The sequence below is a fragment of the Drosophila novamexicana genome, unplaced genomic scaffold (assembly GCF_003285875.2).
Source record: "Drosophila novamexicana strain 15010-1031.04,08,12 unplaced genomic scaffold, DnovRS2.1 tig00002045-arrow-arrow-pilon, whole genome shotgun sequence".
NCBI classification, from domain to species: domain Eukaryota; kingdom Metazoa; phylum Arthropoda; class Insecta; order Diptera; family Drosophilidae; genus Drosophila; species Drosophila novamexicana.
Genome location: NW_020824929.1, coordinates 20,001 through 36,896, shown reverse-complemented (window position 1 = coordinate 36,896; position 16,896 = coordinate 20,001). Strand labels below are relative to the sequence as shown.

Genomic DNA, 16,896 nt, shown 5'->3' with positions numbered 1-16,896 from the left:
CATACAAAGATTCTATGAGCTAGCTACTGATAAATAATCGTGCACTTCTTGGATACCTTATTGCACTCATCCCCAAATTGAATTGCATTCTTATAGCCAGAGTCTTGCTCTTTGGCATATACACACTTCTGCATGCTCTACTTAAGCTTTGGGAATAACTCACAGATCGGATCTTAAGCACCGAAGTTAGACAAAAGTGCATTTCCCAGTTGATGCTGGGTATCTGCTAGTCAGGCACCTTCCGCCAAAACAGTTCCAATAGTTTCGGGCTTATCGCTTAAAATGTTTTATCCATCTAAACTGAATTAGCCTTTACATATTTCACTTTCAAATATTTATCAAACTAGGTTAACCAATCAATTTGTTAATGGACGAGATATGTGAGCTTGCCGTAGTCGACTAGCTGCTACCCTGTACAAGAGCTAATTATTATTTTATGTTTGTTGTTCCCATAAATATAGAAGCTATTGGAAGGAATGCCACTTTGTGTGCATCTACAGACAAAACAACAAAAAGACTTTGAGTTTTTTAAAGTTTTTTACGAAAATAAACTACAAAATTGCGGGTTCAAACCCAGTTTTGAGCATATTCACTGCAAGACATATCCAGCTAGATATATCTAAATATATGCAAGCATTCATACCTTATGCTCAACTTTTTATAGGATATAGCATAAAGTCAACATACCCTTAACGTGTACGGCAAGTGCAGGGTATGCAGCTAGTCGAGGCCATAGAAATGAAATGAAAAAAAAACCAATATAAGAATATATAACAATTATGTGGCTGAGTATAATATTAAGGTAAGTGTGTGTGGGAGGGTGTGTGTGTGTGTGTGTGCGTGTGTGTGAGGGTGTGCGTGTGTGTAAAAGCGTAGCCAAAGTCAATTGTCAATTGTGTTGTTGTTGTTGTTTGTTAGCTTCATTATTTGCCAAGTAAAAGTAATGAGACTTTTGTTGCCTTGTTGTGTTGCACATGAGTGCGCCTGTTAAGCTTTATATTTGCACACACTCGCACACACACACACACACACACACACACAATGCATTTGTAGAAAATAAGCTGCCCCGCCCCGTCCAGCCTTAGCTTTAGCTCCGTGTGTGCCGTTGGCCTTTTGTGTGTTGGGCAAACAAAAGCGCAAAGCGTTGACAGCCCGTGGGCCGCCAAAGGGTCGCACAAGGCAGCAGCAGCAACAACAACAACAACAACAACAACAACAACAACAATAAGAAGAAGAACAACAACAACAACCACAGTCGGGCGCAAACAAAGCGAAACCATTTGGCAGTGCATGCCGCAGTCGGACTGCAGGCAGACAGAGACAAGGGGGGAGGGGGGAGGGGGGCGGGGGGTATCTGCTGTCGAGGGGCGGGCGGGGGGGGGGGGGGGCAGCGTCCCGGCTGGCCAGCTGGCGATAAGGACTTGCAGCTGGGCCACAGGCGAACGGACGAGTCCTTTTTGGCGCCTGCATTACCGATAGAAAATAAATTAATTTTCATAATAATTGGCCGCATCGGCGCAGCTCTAACCCAGCCCCGCCCAACGTCCGCTCGCCCAGCACAGCTACACTCAAAGGAAAAGTCAACTAAGTTTGCATTTTTCCTAAGTTCAGATAATTTTCTGGCTTTTCAATGCAATTTTTGCATATTGAGCACATTTTTTGGCCTCAAAGTTTTTGATACGAGGAAAACGTTTTTAGAAATTATTTGTTGCCTTAAAAAAAAAAAAAGTTTCTGCTTTGTAGAAAAAGAAAGCTCAAAGCATTTTTAAATATTAAAAAAAAAATGTCTTGCTGCTTTTTAGCAGAAGTTTTTTGTTTTAAAGAATTGTTTTTTTTTTTACTTTTAAATATTTTCTTCAGATTTTTGTTGTTCATATTTGCTAATATTTTATTTTCTCCCAAAAAAAAGCCTTCGCTTTTTGCTCAGTGTACTTTGCCGCATTGCCTTTGGCCATGAGTTTAGGGCGAGCGGGTTGGAGGGAGGGAGGGGGGGGGGGGGGGGGGGGGGGGGGGGGTTCGAACCCTTTTCTGCGGAACTGAGCGCCAATAATAATAACATTGTTAACACAACGTGCGCATGTAATAAAATCGTTTATTGAATTGGCCATAAATTTTCTCTAGCAACAGCCGCAAATTCCCCCTGCCAGCCCCTCAAAATCCGACCCTCCGCGTAGCGTAAAGTCAAAGTTGCAGTCACTTGGGCAATATACTAGGCCAGGGGAGGAAGGGGCGCTGGGTTTACGGGCGGCTGTGTGTGCCTTTTGCACTTGGGCCTTTGTGCAAAAGTTGCGCCAGAGTTTTGGCCAAGAAATCAGTCTCTCTGCCTCTCTCACCCACCCTCGCCTGCTCTCTCTCTCTCTCTCTCTATCCCTCTTGCGTTCTCTTTGTGGCAATTGAAGAGAACTCGCCGCAGGCGGAAACTTTAGTCTTAGCCTAAGCAACCGCTAGGTGGGCGTTAAGTTCATGATAAACAGATTAGGAAAGCGCTTAGTGCTAAGCTTTAAAAGCTGATATTTAGTGAAAGCTCTAAAAGACTCGTTACTCGTTGCTTCTCTCATTTACTCGCTACATTTGGTTAGTAACGAGACAAGACTCACACGTAACGAGTGAAGTAATGAGTTATGTGTTTCCAGTAACGAGAATTCAGCGAAGAATTGAATGAATACCGAGACATTTGTAACGAATAAAATGTAACGAGTAAGAAGTAGCGAGTAACGAATGGGGGTTAAATATAAACTTACGAGTAAAAGGTATTGAGTAAAGTAACGAGTAGCTCGAATTTAGAATGTTTTGAGCAAAAGCTTACAAGCATTGAGTATTTATGAAAAAGTAACGAGTATAGCAAGTAATAGGTAGCGAGTAAAATCGAACGAACAGAGCGCAATAAACTTGCCAGAATTTGATTCAAGTTAAGACTAAAGCAGCTTCGTTAAGGCCAGCAATTCGAGATTCGCGCAGATTGCAATGCCAAATCGTTGCAGTGCAGCATCAAAGAGTTTAACAACAAAAGGTAACTACGACTTGTTACAGCAGTCCTTGGATCTGCAGTGCACTGGCTAATGGCAGAAGCTGCGTTTTAACTACCACACATAAATTGCATGTAGTGCCATTAATAAGCATAAAAGCATTCGCCTTGCCACTTCGCCAAGTGCACGCGGAGGACCTCCCAGGCTCCCAAGAGTGTGTGTTCCTCCAGGCCCGGCCAATTCCCTTTGGTCTGGTTTTTCGCTGGCTGCACGTCTTGCGGCGGGCCACTTGGCTTTGGGGCGAGTGAAACACTTCAAATGTTTTCAATGCTGTTCAATAATTTGTGCAAGGACAACGGCGACGATAAACGCGACGAGCTGACTAAGAGATAAGTCCCAGCCCAAAGGGTTCCCCAGCTAAGCTAGAGATGAGCGCGTGTCTCTGACACACATTCGAGCAAGGACTTAAGTCTACGTTTCGTTCAGGCAGGTCCTAAAGTTGATATGGCTTTCGTAAGACTATATATTGGATTCAGCTATAGCCCAAGATACAGTCTTTTGAGCTGATGAATTTGCTTGGCGCCCGAGCAGGGACTGTATGGTCTATCTATGCCTAAGCTGCGATTAACTCAAACCAAATCATTTCACATAGTTTCCCGTATGGAAAGTAAGTTTAGTCAAGTAGTTGAAAATCAAGGTAACACGAGTATATGTCACGAGCTGACACAAAGCTCTAACCCAAGGTTGTCCGTGTTCTGGAAGAAGCAGTTGTTTGTTGCCCGAGCAGCGACAAAGTGCTGTGTCTTTGAGGAAAGTCCAATGTCGCTGGCTTCCACCAAGGTTTTCATTGCCTTTGTTGAAACTCAAAGGTCGCCTCCAATCCCAGTCATCCACCAAGGTTGTCAGTTTTATGGAAGATGAAGGTGTTTGGCTCGCTAGCAGGGTCTAAAAAGCGTAACTCCGCAAAGGGACGACAAGAGAAGCGCCCGAGCAGGGACAAGAGACTGTACTTCCGATCGAGCTCCCCAGGCAGCCAAGCCTTCCACCAAGGGTTGTCAGTCTTCTGAAAGAAGAAGTTGCCTGGACACAACATCCTATGTCTTTGATGGAAGTCCAATGTGGCCAATGCTTTCGCTTTCGCCATCTACCAAGGTCGTCAGTTTTGTAGAAAGGACAACAGACTGTACTTCCGATAGAATTCCACAGGCACACAGCTCTGATCCAACCCTTCTACTTAGGTTGTCTGCTGGAAGAAGAAGTTGACTTTGATGAAAGTCCAATGTCGTCTGCTTTCGTGTCACGAGCTGGCACTCAGCTCTAGTCGCAGCCCGTCTGGCAGCTTTGGCATCGTTTGGGGCGAAAAAATGCGCTTATTTTGAAGTGTTGTGCAAACAGTTGCATTATAACTGAAATGACGTTTAAAAGCGATAAAAGCAACTCAGCCAGAAGGCGTTGCCGCTGCTCGATAAATTTTAGCTGCTCGCTAATTATGAAGTGATGCATTTTTCTGTGCTTAGAAGGAATGCAACAGGAAATTCGTCGCTGCGAATGGGTTTAGTTGGTTGCTTGCTTGGCATAAAGGACATTCCTGCAGCGTCGAGTGATGAATGGGAATGGGAATGGGGGGAGGGGCAATAATGGAAATAATAAGGACAACAATAGACGTGTCCTCTGTCCATACGCTGAGCTCCCATTCTTTCTGGCGCTTACTTCACTTTTAATATGTTAAACTGTGGACTCGACAGCGCACAAAAGTGCGGCATGCTTGGCATGTGGAATCCGGAATTCTTGCCCCGCCTCACACATGAAGCCGAACGGAGGGCGTTTTGGGTTAGTTCATAAAATGCAAAAGAACCAAGCGAGAGTGCTCCAAACGGCAGTGCACGACTAGCAGCTACCCTGTACAAGCAGCTGCCTTTACAATTATTCCAGCTACTCGATTAGCTTCACTTCAGTCTTTGTCCAGTTGCTAGCTGCTTAAGTAGTTGCAAGTCAGATATGCCCTGTTTCTACAATTTCAATGGGTTCGTGGGGCGTAAAAAAAAGTTGAAGAAGCAGAAGCATAGTGAATCGGGCTCCCGGACTTCACATAGATAGCACACACAAAGCAAGTGCACAAAACTGAAAACTGTAGCCAAGCACTTTTTGATTTATGGAGTAGGGTCGAGGGGTAGGGTTAGGGGATATGTGTAGGGGGCAGGGGGCAGGGGGTAGGGGATTGGGGTGTGCACTCGTTTGGCTTGGACGAGATCGGCGGCGGGGTTTCGGTCGGAAGTGTAGACAATTTGTTAGAATTTATACAAAAACGCAGGCCAACGAATGATGGTTTTTTTTTTTCGGTGCAAGTTTAGAGAGGGGGATTGGCGGGCGTCTGGCATATAAAACCCGAGTGGCATTTTATTTTAAAGTAGCTCAAACAAATGCCCAGGCTTTTGTGTAAAGTTAGAACTAATGATTTTCACTTAAGGATAGGGCATGAGGTTGGCCGAGCGGGGGCGAGGGCTTAGACCCGGCCTAGCATCTTCTGGCTGAAACATGCCCTGCACAGATTTACATGACATTATGTCATTGTTGTTGTTCTACTTGTTGTCTGCTTTTATGACGTCAATTATGTTTATGAATGTCTAAACAAAAACTTATATAAAGCCTTCCATTGCTCGCATTGTCCTCGTTGTGCGCCGCATACAGAGCGGAAGACAGATAGAGCGGGAGAGAACGGGCGGGTGAGTGGTTCGTGGGGCGTCTGTATTCACAATTTTCGGGTAGTTTGAGTTTAAGTGAATTTATTACCATGAGCAAAATTTATTTAAGCAGTCAAATGCACGTGAAGTGCATCACAAGAAAGCTGTCACACAGTCTCAGCTGACGTCAAAGGCGTTACAGGATATGCGGAGGGCCAGGCCCGAATGCACATACATATGTAGGAGGCTCAAGAGCTTCTTTTTTTTTTTTTGCAACCGAACTCCCGCAACTCAACTGCCGCTTGTGGCAGTCTATAAGCAGCGACAGGGTGACTCGTGAGCTGAAACTGAGTTAGAGTTGCGTTATTCAGGAAGAAAAGCTTGAGACTTCCGACAGGGGAAGTTCGATGTCCATTGAGTAGGCATCTTCCGGTTGTGGAAGTCAGAGTAGGCGCTCGTCCAAAGCCTCTAGCACTGTGCCTGTCCGATGTCTGAGAGGCTTAAGAGTGGGGACAAAGAAGGAGAGTTAATCCCAAAGAAAGAAGCTAAAGAAGCCAAAAGATCCTGTGACGTTTGGGCAGGAACTTGGCAATAATAGGTTGCAAGGTTCTTTCTTTGGAAGTTGGACTCAACAGTAGAAGCTGACAGAGACTTTCGTATATTACAGCGCCGGACCAGGGACATGGAAATAAATCTAAGCCCAAAGCTAACTAGTTCCAAAGTGGAATCTATTGATATTTTAGCGGCCGAGCAGGCACCTAAGAAGTTCAACCTGAAACTAGAAGCTGACTAGATCTAAAACTTCAAGCGTTTCAAGATATTGTGGCGCCCGAGCAGGATCTAAACTTTAAAGCTAACTAGTTCTTAAATGGAAGCTGTGTTGGCTAAAACCTAAGGCCTCAGACCTTTAGGGACTTGGCCTAAATGTAAAAAAAAAAACGTCGAGCGCCCGAACAGGAATCTTTGAATATTGTGGCGCCCGAACAGGGCATGCATCTAGATCTTAAAGCTAAAATGGCAACTATTTTATATGGGTAGCGCCTTAAGGGCCTTGAGCAGCTGGACTTGACTGTTGAGGCCGACTGCTTCCAGAATGTCAAGCGTCCAAACAGGGACCTTCTGGCTGCCGAGCAGTCTCTGGGCTCAAGTGCCAACAGCCGTGAGACGCCCTAATGTCAAATGTACAAACACATTGACAATGACGGGGCCCATATAAAGCGCACTTGTGCCAATGACTGACATCTTCTGCAGAAGGTGGCACGAGAGAGAGAGAGAGAGAGAGAGGGGGAGACACGTTCGTGCCAGAGGGCAATGCAAATGCAGCAAGGATGTGTTTGTGTGTGTGCTGAGGCAGCTCAAGCAGTTGCCAGACGTTATTCCAACTGAAAGGCACAGACACACAGACTCAGAGGCACATGCATGCAGCACATGCATGCAGCACATGCATGCAGCACATGGAAGCTGCAACATGGAAGTTGAAGTGGGAACCGTTGACAAGGATGATGTTGAAATCAAATCAAATCAAATTCCCCGGCGAGCAGCTGTAGAGAGTCCAGCCTAGAGCTGGCCGCGAGCTGTTTGGAATTATGCCTTTTTTTTTCTTGGAGTTGGATTGCGGCCGACCTTGAGGCTTAAAGCCTTGGTCTTCGAGCAGCTTAAGCAATTAGCGAACGGCACTTGCCGCAAAAAGTTGAAACGCGAAATGCGCAAAGCTCGAGTGCGGCAACATCTTCAGCAGCAACAGCACTCGACAAGCCCAAATGCTGAGCTCTGAACTTATACACTGGCTGTGCGCGTGCATATTACGCTTTTCGCACGATTTGCTCTCGAGTGCTTACAATGCCAACCCACCCAATCTCCAATCCCCAATCTGCAATTCCTAAACCCTAGCCCGCCCCCAACCTATTCTGTGCCCCTACGAGTGGCCACGCCCCATTGAAGAAGACTCGAATCGAGTCGAGTTCAGCTCGCAGCGCACCTACAATTTCCGCATGTCAACTGCACTTTGCATGAGTGCGTCCCAGCCCCCAAATAAGCATGCCCCCCCCACCTTCCTCTCACTTCGATTTCACCAGCATATATATATATAGAGCTGGCATTTCCCTGGCACATTTTCTATTTGGTTTGCACACTCTTTTATTTTTTCTATTGGTCTTTCCACTTGATTTACACACACACACAACAACAATAACAAAACCACATTTGACTGACTGACTGACTGACTGACTGATTGACTGATTGACTGACTGACTGACTGACTGACTGTTGTATGCCATGTCCCGGCTGCCTGTGGACTGTTGATTTATATGCACGTCGATTCGACGTAATTGAAGACGTGATCGAAATTCAAATTTTTGATTTTTAGACCCGTGACTGCATTGACCTATCCCCCCACCCCCACTCCCCCCCCGCCATCTCTTACACCCTTGCAACCCAGCATCATCTGCCCCCGTTCCGCACATATTCGCAACGTTGGCGAGCTTAATGTGATTTTGGTTTACGCTCTGCGTGCAAACCCACGCAACCAGCTCCTCGACCCGCCCAATCCTTCCGCCGCGTGCCTCGTTCTGCGCAATTCTCATGTTAATGTCGCGTTACATTTTGCTTCCTCTCCGCTATATTTTTTTTTATAGTTTTGTGCATTGAATTAATTTTCATTTTTGGCAACAAGTGAGCCCTCGCTGCCCCGCTGCCAATCGCTGGAGCACCTGTCGCATTCCATCAATGAGCCGGCAACGAGGAACGAGGCTTCCCTTGGAGCTAACCTTCCGTTAGCCGAAATCCTCAGTCAAACCAATTTAGTCAGCGCAGCGAGTGGCTTACCAACAACAAGCAGCAAATCATTGAAAGCTTTGTCAATTTCACATTTTATCAGTTTAAGAACTGCTCTAAAATCGGAGCGGAGTCTATTAGCTAAGCTGACTTTGGTTTGTTGGATTCCCCTTTAGACTTTGTCTGGCATATAGAATATTAATGCAACATTTTCGACTATGTTCTCCGCCTGAGCAAATACTAAACCCATAGACTAGCTTGGAATAGTTGAAAAGTATGCAACAGACAATGGAAGGAATCCCTAGCTTGGCATTCCTGTACGGATCGTCACTTCGATCCTCCTTCATCCTCTTATCATATACATGCACTATCTTCCTTCGAGATAATCAAGGCTTTTGAGATCGACTGATTAGATTATTCCAGGAGGACAGGAAGACAAGATATACTATATTTCATACCCTGCATCCTTAGTAAAGGGAAGCTTGGAAAGTATGTAACAGACAAAGGAAGGTAACTCTGGACTAGCTTAGAATTCAAACCCGGAGCCTACATGTTTAGTTACCCAAGTCTCACGTACCTCTGCACTATATGCCTTTGTGGTTGAATGTTTATTCCAGGCAGTCAGGCAGATGGTATATACGATTTATCATATCCTCAATTCATTGTAGAGGAAAGTTTGGAAAGTACACAAGGGGCAGAAGAAAGGAACTCCGACCTCATAAGGTATATGTACTCTTCGACAGCAGGAGGAGCTGATTCGATTTAGCCAAAAGATCTCAAATAATTACGTATATCATACACAGAACGAGTTTTACGTTTACTTTCGATATCTCTTTCATAAGCCTCGATAAATATCGATTTTGAGACTAAGTCCTTTAAGCATAGCTCGAAGATTTTAAGACTTGGCATCTAGGAAGAACCTAGAGTATATGCTAATTAAGAATAATTCACTTTTTGAAGGTTTGAAAAACACTCAGAGGTGGAGCCTTGCTCTTTGGTTTTGTCAAATGGAAGCAAGTTGAGTTAGGAGAAGTAAGTTAAGAACGCAAGACGCAGGAAGAAGCACAGTCATAAAGTCGCCCTCTTCACTTGAATAGAGTATTTTGTATTCGCATTTGGATTTCGCAGTTGTCTGCGGTTTGAGCGACGTTTTCTCGTATCGTTCTTTTCGCTGCTTCTCTTCCGCCCTCTCAACTTCTCGCGCTCACTTCTTGCTTCTCGCTTCTCTCTCTCACTCTCTCTCTCTCTCTTTCTCTCTCTCTCTCTCTTTCTCTCTCTCTCTCTCTTTGTGTTGTATTGCCGTCATGCCATTTGGTATCTTCCCAACTTTGTTAAATCAGCCATGAAAACGGATTGTCGTCTGTATTTCACTCGGTCTCCCTCTCTCCCTCGTTCTCTCTCTATCTCTCTCCCTCTCTGTAGCTGTCTGCTCATTTGACTTGGCTGAATGACTGCCTGCTGGACGGACAGCGGGACGTGACCTGCTGCCATGTCTAAAAGCTTTCAATAATAATGGCAGAGAGCCTGCCACAGCCCGAGCTGCTGCTGCTGCTTATTAACATTGCCCCCCTCCTCCTGTATGTGTGTGTGTGTGTGTGTGTGTGTCCTGTGCGTCTTGGGGATTATGTCTCGACACAGTAACCCCCCTCCCTCCCATCCAGCTCACCCCCCCTGCAGCTGCTTGTGCGCGTCTCGTCTCACGACTTTTCCGCCTCGTCTCGGCGTTAACTTCAACACCTGTCCAGCTCCAGCTCCAGCTCCAGCCGCAGCTGCCTTGTCTGTCACATGCACAAACCTACAAACCCCTCCCCCCCCCCCCCCCCCCCCCCCCCCCCCCTTACCCCCTTTGAACTCCACCAACTTTCAGCCTCCCCCCAAGGGCGACCCGCTAGACACATGCTAATGGTAAATGGTTGTGTTGGCGACAGTCAGAGACAGAGAAACAACTTCACATACACCTACACACACGCCCACACACACACGCACACACACACACACACACATTCACAGTCTGTTGTGCTTTTGTCTTAGGCTGCGTTTTGTGTTAATATTTACATAATTGTGGTTAAAAGTAGCTTTTAAGATGTTTTTAACTGTCAAATGGTAAAAAGCATTTCACACACACACACACACGCACACCTAGACACCTGGCCACACCTCCCCGCCCCGCGCCTAGATCCATTTGGCCCTGTGCTTTGCCTTTGCCATTTGCCAGTTTTGTGCTTTTGTTTCTATTTTGTGCTGCATTTAATGGCAACAACAACAACAACAACAACAACAACAACAACAACAACAACAACAACAACAACAACAACAACAACAACAACAACAACAACAACAACAACAACAACAACAACTGACAAATGTGTTTGATGGCATTTTATTGCCAACCCCCCAAATGCCACCCATACCCCGCACCCTAAAGCCCCGCCCACATTCAGCCCCTTTTATGGTTTGACATTTTAATAAAGATGCGTGGGCTTTGCTGAAGGGATGTGATGGGAGAGGGTGGGGGGGGGGGAGGGGGGGTGTCTGTTGGTAACAGCAAAAATAGCAACAATTTCAGGCATTTAGTTAGTTTTCGCCTGCACACACACACACACACACACACACACACACACACACACACACACACACACGCACACACACAGAGCTTGGCGAATTGTTGAAAAATATTTTTGGCTAACCTCAAAACATTTCATTTTGGAATTTTTTATGCGATATACCACTTGCGAATGCATGCCAAACAAGGGTATATTAGTGCTTAGCAAACTTTAAATATACCCTATATACAAATTTCAATAATTTTTGTTATTTTGCTCGAGCTCAAAAGCCCATTCATCATTCAGCTAGTTGGCAAATAGTTGAAACATGTCGGATAGGAACTTATTTTGATCTATTTTGGGGCATATTTGATACGAGGGTATCTTTTAGCTGTGCATATTTTATAAACAGACAGAAACAGGCACAGCCCCAAGCCCTAGCTCTCGTCAAAGGAAAGTTAAAGAAAGAACTGCTTGCAAAGATCATAATTTGCAGCTTGGCGATAATTTGAGCCAATCGATAAATATCGATATCGGCTTTTCGATTCGAAATGTTGCATGAACTTCTTCTTCAATACAAAAGCATGTTTTGCTATTTCTTCAGCCGAAAATTAAATAACTTATCAATTGTGTGGTCTAGTTGTAAGTGCACAAATAAACAGAAAAGTTATTCAAAAACGCAATGTAATTTATATAATTTTTTTTTTTTGCAGGGTATCTGCCAGTCGTGCTGCGAGTTGTTGTGCTTGAATTTGTTGTGCATTGGCTGTTTTGTGAATTTGTTGCAACAATTTTGTCGGGCTTCAAAAATATTGAGCTGCAAAAGTTGTTGCCACTAGCTAGTCCACAACCCCACCCTCCCTCCCAACGCCCCTCCACCACTCCCCTCTCTCTACGCCCCCGTCACCCTATAGCCCAGTCCCCTTCTGTGGCTTGCAGCCCGCGGCAGCCCCCTTCTGGCTGAGGCTTGTTTAGTTAGCTCTTGAGGTTCGGCTCGTGCTACCAAAACGTTTACTGAGTGTGTGTGTGTGTGTGTGTGTGTGTGTGTGTGTGTGCGTGTGTGTGTGTGTGCAGCTCTTTATGTTGCAACAAGAGCTGCTGCTGCTGTTGCTGCTGTAGCCGCAGCCGCAAAAACTTTAACTTTCAGCAACTTGTTTCGTCCATTCGAACGCCTCCGCCCTCCGTTGCCACGCCCCCGCGACCTGGCCCCTAATGCCTTTTGCATATAGATTGACAAGACGCCGGGCAGCGGGGCAGGGTAGCGGGGTTTTGAGGTTACGGGCAAGAAACCGCATAAGGCAAAATTGTGGCAAGCCAAAAGCTCAAAGAGCGCAAACGCTTCAATGATAACAAGTAAAAGGTTCTAGTCGGGAGCTCCCGACTAGGGGATACCCTGAACCCTCTTCTTCCAACATCAAATGCATATATATATTCTATTTTAGAAGCTATATGTCAAGTTTGGTGACTCTAGCTCTTATTATTTACCAAAATTGCCCAAAAAACAGGATATCGATATCGATATTTATCGATTGCTTGGAAACGGAGCAAGTTATCGATTATCGGAAACAAACTCGATCTGCGCAGGAACTACGAGCATCTACATATAAAATGTTAAGACTCTAGCTCTTATAGGTTCTGAGATCCTTGGACGGACTGACGGACAGACGGACATGGCTAGATCGACTCAGCTATTGATGCTGATCAAGAACATATATACTTTATGGAGTCGGAGATGCTTCCTTCTGCCTGTTACATACATTTGCATTTTGAACAAATACAATATACCCTTTTTACCCATTTTCAATGGGTTCAGGGTATAAAAAAACTAGACTTTGCTTGTTGAGGGGCAAGTGATGAGGAGGGCACGGTGGGGAGGGCAAGAAATATTCAAGTGGCAGTTGAGCAAAGGACATGATATCGAGGATAAACGGACACCTGATAACTTGTTGGGCATTTGCCTAAATGGGCTGGTTTAATTGCCAGTGCGAAATGAAGTGAAAATCTCCCTCTGATATGACATTGGAATAATAACCAAACAAGTAGGAATGTCCGACTAGGGAATACCCTGCACCTGCCTCGCACAAAGGTTTTATCTCCAGACTAGGAGATACCCTAAACCTTCTGTGTCCAAAGCTTTAAATTAGCGCAGAGGGAAATCAACAAGGGCTTTAGTCGGGAATGCCCGACTAGGGAATACCCTGCACCTGGCTCTCACAATGGCTTAAGCTAGCATTGATAGAACTATCGAAGAAAAAGTGCTTTAGTCGGGAGTGTCTGACTAGGGAATACCCTGCACCTGCCTCTCACAAAGGCTTGAGCTGGCATTGATAGAAGTATACAAGTCGCCTAGACTAGGGAATACCCTAGACACTCGTTGACCTTACTATTAATAACCATAAATTTAACAAAAATAAATAATTCCCTTTGCTGGTGTCGAACTTGGAACTATCTTAAGCAAATATAACAATTCACCAAGGCCTTATACTACCATGGCCTTATACTACCAAGACAGACGGACGGGTGGACAGACGGGTGGACAGACGGAAGGACATGGCTAGTTCGACTCGCCTTTGCTGCTGATCAAGAATATATATGGACTTTATGGGATCGGAGTTGCTTTCTTCTGCCTGTTACATACATTTGCACAGATACTTTATATACTTTTAACCCATTTTTATTTGTTTCAGTTTATAATTTAGTACATTTCTTGCCGTGGTTGAACCGTCGACTTTACGCTTGCTGGTTCGACGCTCCAAGTTCCTAAGAAATAGCTCAATTTTCTAGCTATTTATTCATTCTTAATGGTAGTATTCGCTAGAGAGATGATTAGTTTCCTCACATAGCTACAAATTCTTTTTGAATCAGCTCTTAGATTAATCCAAATCAAGTTGCCTTACAGCTAGTTGTCCAAATACAAATTGAGAGTCAAACAATTCCAACCCCTGCCTAGACTGTCAAATTGTAAAGCTGGCAGCTAGCAAAGCAAGTCAATTAAGAGCCGAGGAACCAGCGAAAGCCAATACAGAGAGAAAGAGAGACAGAGAGAGAGAGAGACATTGAGAGAGAGCGAGATAAACGATGGATTTCATGCCGAGGCTCTCCTGGCTGCTGTTGATTTTTACGCTCTTTCTGCTGCTGTTCGGTAAGAAGGTTTTCCAGGAATTGAGCTAACCCCCCCTTCTGATTTCTCATCCCAACCAAGCAGCGCTGATCGGGGGCAAGGAGGAGGGCCAGACGTCGGAGTTGACTCGCCACAATCGTGACGGGCCAGGTAAGTGGGCGATCCTGCCGAGCAAACCTTGCAACTTCCTCAATTCCCATTCAGCCTTCAAGTCTCACGTGAGCAAGCGGCAAGGCGCTGTCTTGGGCGACGAGAATGCGGCAGCCCTGGACGATGATGGCGACGACGTGGAGTGGGATGCGGAGCAGAAGCATCACATCAGCATTCAGACGACCAATGTGGATGAGGAGGAGCGCAAGGAGCGGGAGAAGGATCGCGAGGTCAAGCAGGCGCTCATGCAGATGATGAAGCTCACCGAGAATAAAGTTGGTGAGTGACCCAACCCCACCCCCCTCTGAACCTAGTTCCACCTACACCCATGGCAACTGAGCAACTGTTCCACAGCAAACAGACATCAGGAACGTTTCGATAATGTGCCCGGCCTGGACTTTAGGCGCGAATTCGCCAGCGACGAGGCCAATCCCTACATCTAATCGGAACGCACCTTGAACCCCTTTACAGTTCAGGAACGAGATGCGAGCAATTTATATATATATATATATATCTATATATATATCTATATCTATGTGCTATATAAATGTTTTTGTATATAACTTATTTCAGAATTTTCGAATAAGCGCAAGGTTTTCCTAGGATACACAACTCGAAATGTTTATTCCTGCAGAGGGTTGTCCCTTGAGGCGATCTTTATACTCTGCAGTCATTAAAGCCGACATAGGGCATATATATTCTTGATCTTGATCAACAGCCGAGTCGTTATAGCCATGTTCCACTGTCTGTCCCCCCATCTGTTTCTATGCGAGATAGTCTCTCGGTTTTACAGCTTTCGTATTGAATCTTTGCATAGGATCGACAGGACATATGTTACTCGAATGAGATCGGATCGGAGTACTATATCATATAGCTGCCATAGGAAAAAGTAGGTGCTTGCATGGAAAACCTATTTGCTTATCAAGATATCCTGCTTAGAACTGACATCACCTAGCTTAACTATGCTGCCTATATCTGAGCCAAGTCTTAACAAGATCGCATTACTCTATTATATAGGTCTATGAAAAGAACCGGAAATGAGTTTATGTAAGATATGCTCCCCAAACTTCACACTCATGAGCTTCACTCTTCCGTAGGGCAAATGTCTGCAAGGGTATTAAATCTGCTTCGTGCCGAAGATATCTTTTCTAGTTTCTCCTAAAGCTGGAACCTTGGGCTTGTGCCTTGTGCTTGGGTATGTGCACACTTCCTGAAGCCCAGAAAATTTGAGAAAGTTCGAACCATAGATAACAGAGTTCATCGAGGAGTTTCTTCACAATCAGTTTTGTTAGGGAAAGAAAAGTCGCTGAAGGAACTGCGCCTGTTTATGTTTGACCCGACAGCCTGGCTTTGGGTTCGAGTATCTCGTCGTCTCGCCTAGAGAGCGCTTCTGAGCTTTAGCTGAAGCAAAGCCTATCAGTATGTGACCCTTATATCAAATGGCTTCTATCGGAAAAATCGCTGCATCTGCTGCATGTTGAGCATTTTTTTTTAACAAGTATTCTTCCACTTATAAATTTAGGGAGCTCATGCGCATTATTCAGGATTTGTAAGTTTTCAAGCATTTACCTACTTAAAACCTTTAAGCTCAGCAGGAACCAAGTTTTTGGCTTTAAGAGAATCTATTTGGCACACTTAACGGCAACTTGTTCTGCGCGCTGCCTTCACATGGAATATTCCTTCGCTATCTAGATTTTCGGTTTAGACCATTAATTTTGTAATTTTCTTGTTGTGGAGGCGTGTCAATGTTGAAGTTTCATTTCGTTTCCGTTTCCGTTTTCTTTTCACATTTATTCAGATGCTTAATTATAATGTTATTTGAGTGTCAGCAAAGCGCAAAAGTAGAGACGACTCTAGATACCCTGTAAACATGAGGGGTATCGAAAATGTGGATAGAAATCTTATCAGCAAAAGATAGCTTCGAGTGGAGTAGAACTCATTGGAGGAGTTATCATTGAAGAAGATCTCATTGGAGTAGTTATCATTAGAGGAGACCTCATTAGAGGAGAACTCATTGGAGGAGACCTTATTGGAGAATATCCCATTTGAGAGATTTCATTGGAGGAGACCTCATTAGGAAAACTCATTGGGGGAGAGCTCATTAGAGGAGAACTCATTAGCAACCTCATTAGAGTAGACCGCATTAGATGAGAACTCATCGGTGGAGACCTTATTGGAGAATATCCCATTTGAGAGATTTCATTGGAGGAGTTTTCATTGGAGGAGTTTTCATTGGAGGAGACCTCATTAGGAGAACTCATTAGAGGAGAACTCATTAGAGACCTCATTTGAGGAGACCTCATTAGACGAGAACATATTGGAGGAGACCTTATTGGAGAATATCCTATTGTAGAGATCTCATTGGAGGAGTTTTCATTGGAGGAGACCTCATTAGGAGAACTCATTGGAGGAGAACTAATTTGAGGAGAACTGATTAGAGACCTCATTAGAGGAGACCTCGTTAGGGGAGAATTCATTGGACGATTTCTTATTGGAGGAGTTATCATTAGAGGAGACCTCGTTAGAGGAGAGCTCGTTAGAGAAGAACTCATTAGAGGAGACCTCGTTAGAGGAGAACTCATTAGAGAGGACCTTATTGGAGGAGAACTCATTGAAAGAGATATCATTAGAGGAGACCTCGTTAGAGGAGAACTCATTGGTGA

General features: G+C 44.8%; 1 protein-coding gene across 1 annotated transcript; it reads left to right on the top strand.

Moving 5' to 3' along the window:
- Nucleotides 1–13,871: 13,871 nt before the first annotated feature.
- Nucleotides 13,872–14,733, top strand: LOC115768827. Its single transcript, XM_030713527.1, has 4 exons — nucleotides 13,872–14,104; nucleotides 14,168–14,233; nucleotides 14,288–14,512; nucleotides 14,588–14,733. The coding sequence occupies exons 1-4, from the start codon at nucleotides 14,041–14,043 to the stop codon at nucleotides 14,674–14,676; spliced, it is 444 nt and encodes a 147-aa protein (XP_030569387.1). The 5' UTR covers nucleotides 13,872–14,040; the 3' UTR covers nucleotides 14,677–14,733.
- The last annotated feature ends 2,163 nt before the right edge of the window (nucleotides 14,734–16,896 follow it).

What these genes read in the sequence shown, in the direction of transcription:
- LOC115768827 (XM_030713527.1), top strand. Translation starts at nt 14,041, where the DNA reads ATGGATTTCATGCCGAGGCTCTCCTGGCTGCTGTTGATTTTTACGCTC. An exon ending in GCTCTTTCTGCTGCTGTTCG is followed by an intron (nt 14,105 to 14,167) that starts GTAAGAAGGTTT and finishes CCAACCAAGCAG; the next exon opens with CGCTGATCGGGGGCAAGGAG. An exon ending in GCTCACCGAGAATAAAGTTG is followed by an intron (nt 14,513 to 14,587) that starts GTGAGTGACCCA and finishes ACTGTTCCACAG; the next exon opens with CAAACAGACATCAGGAACGT.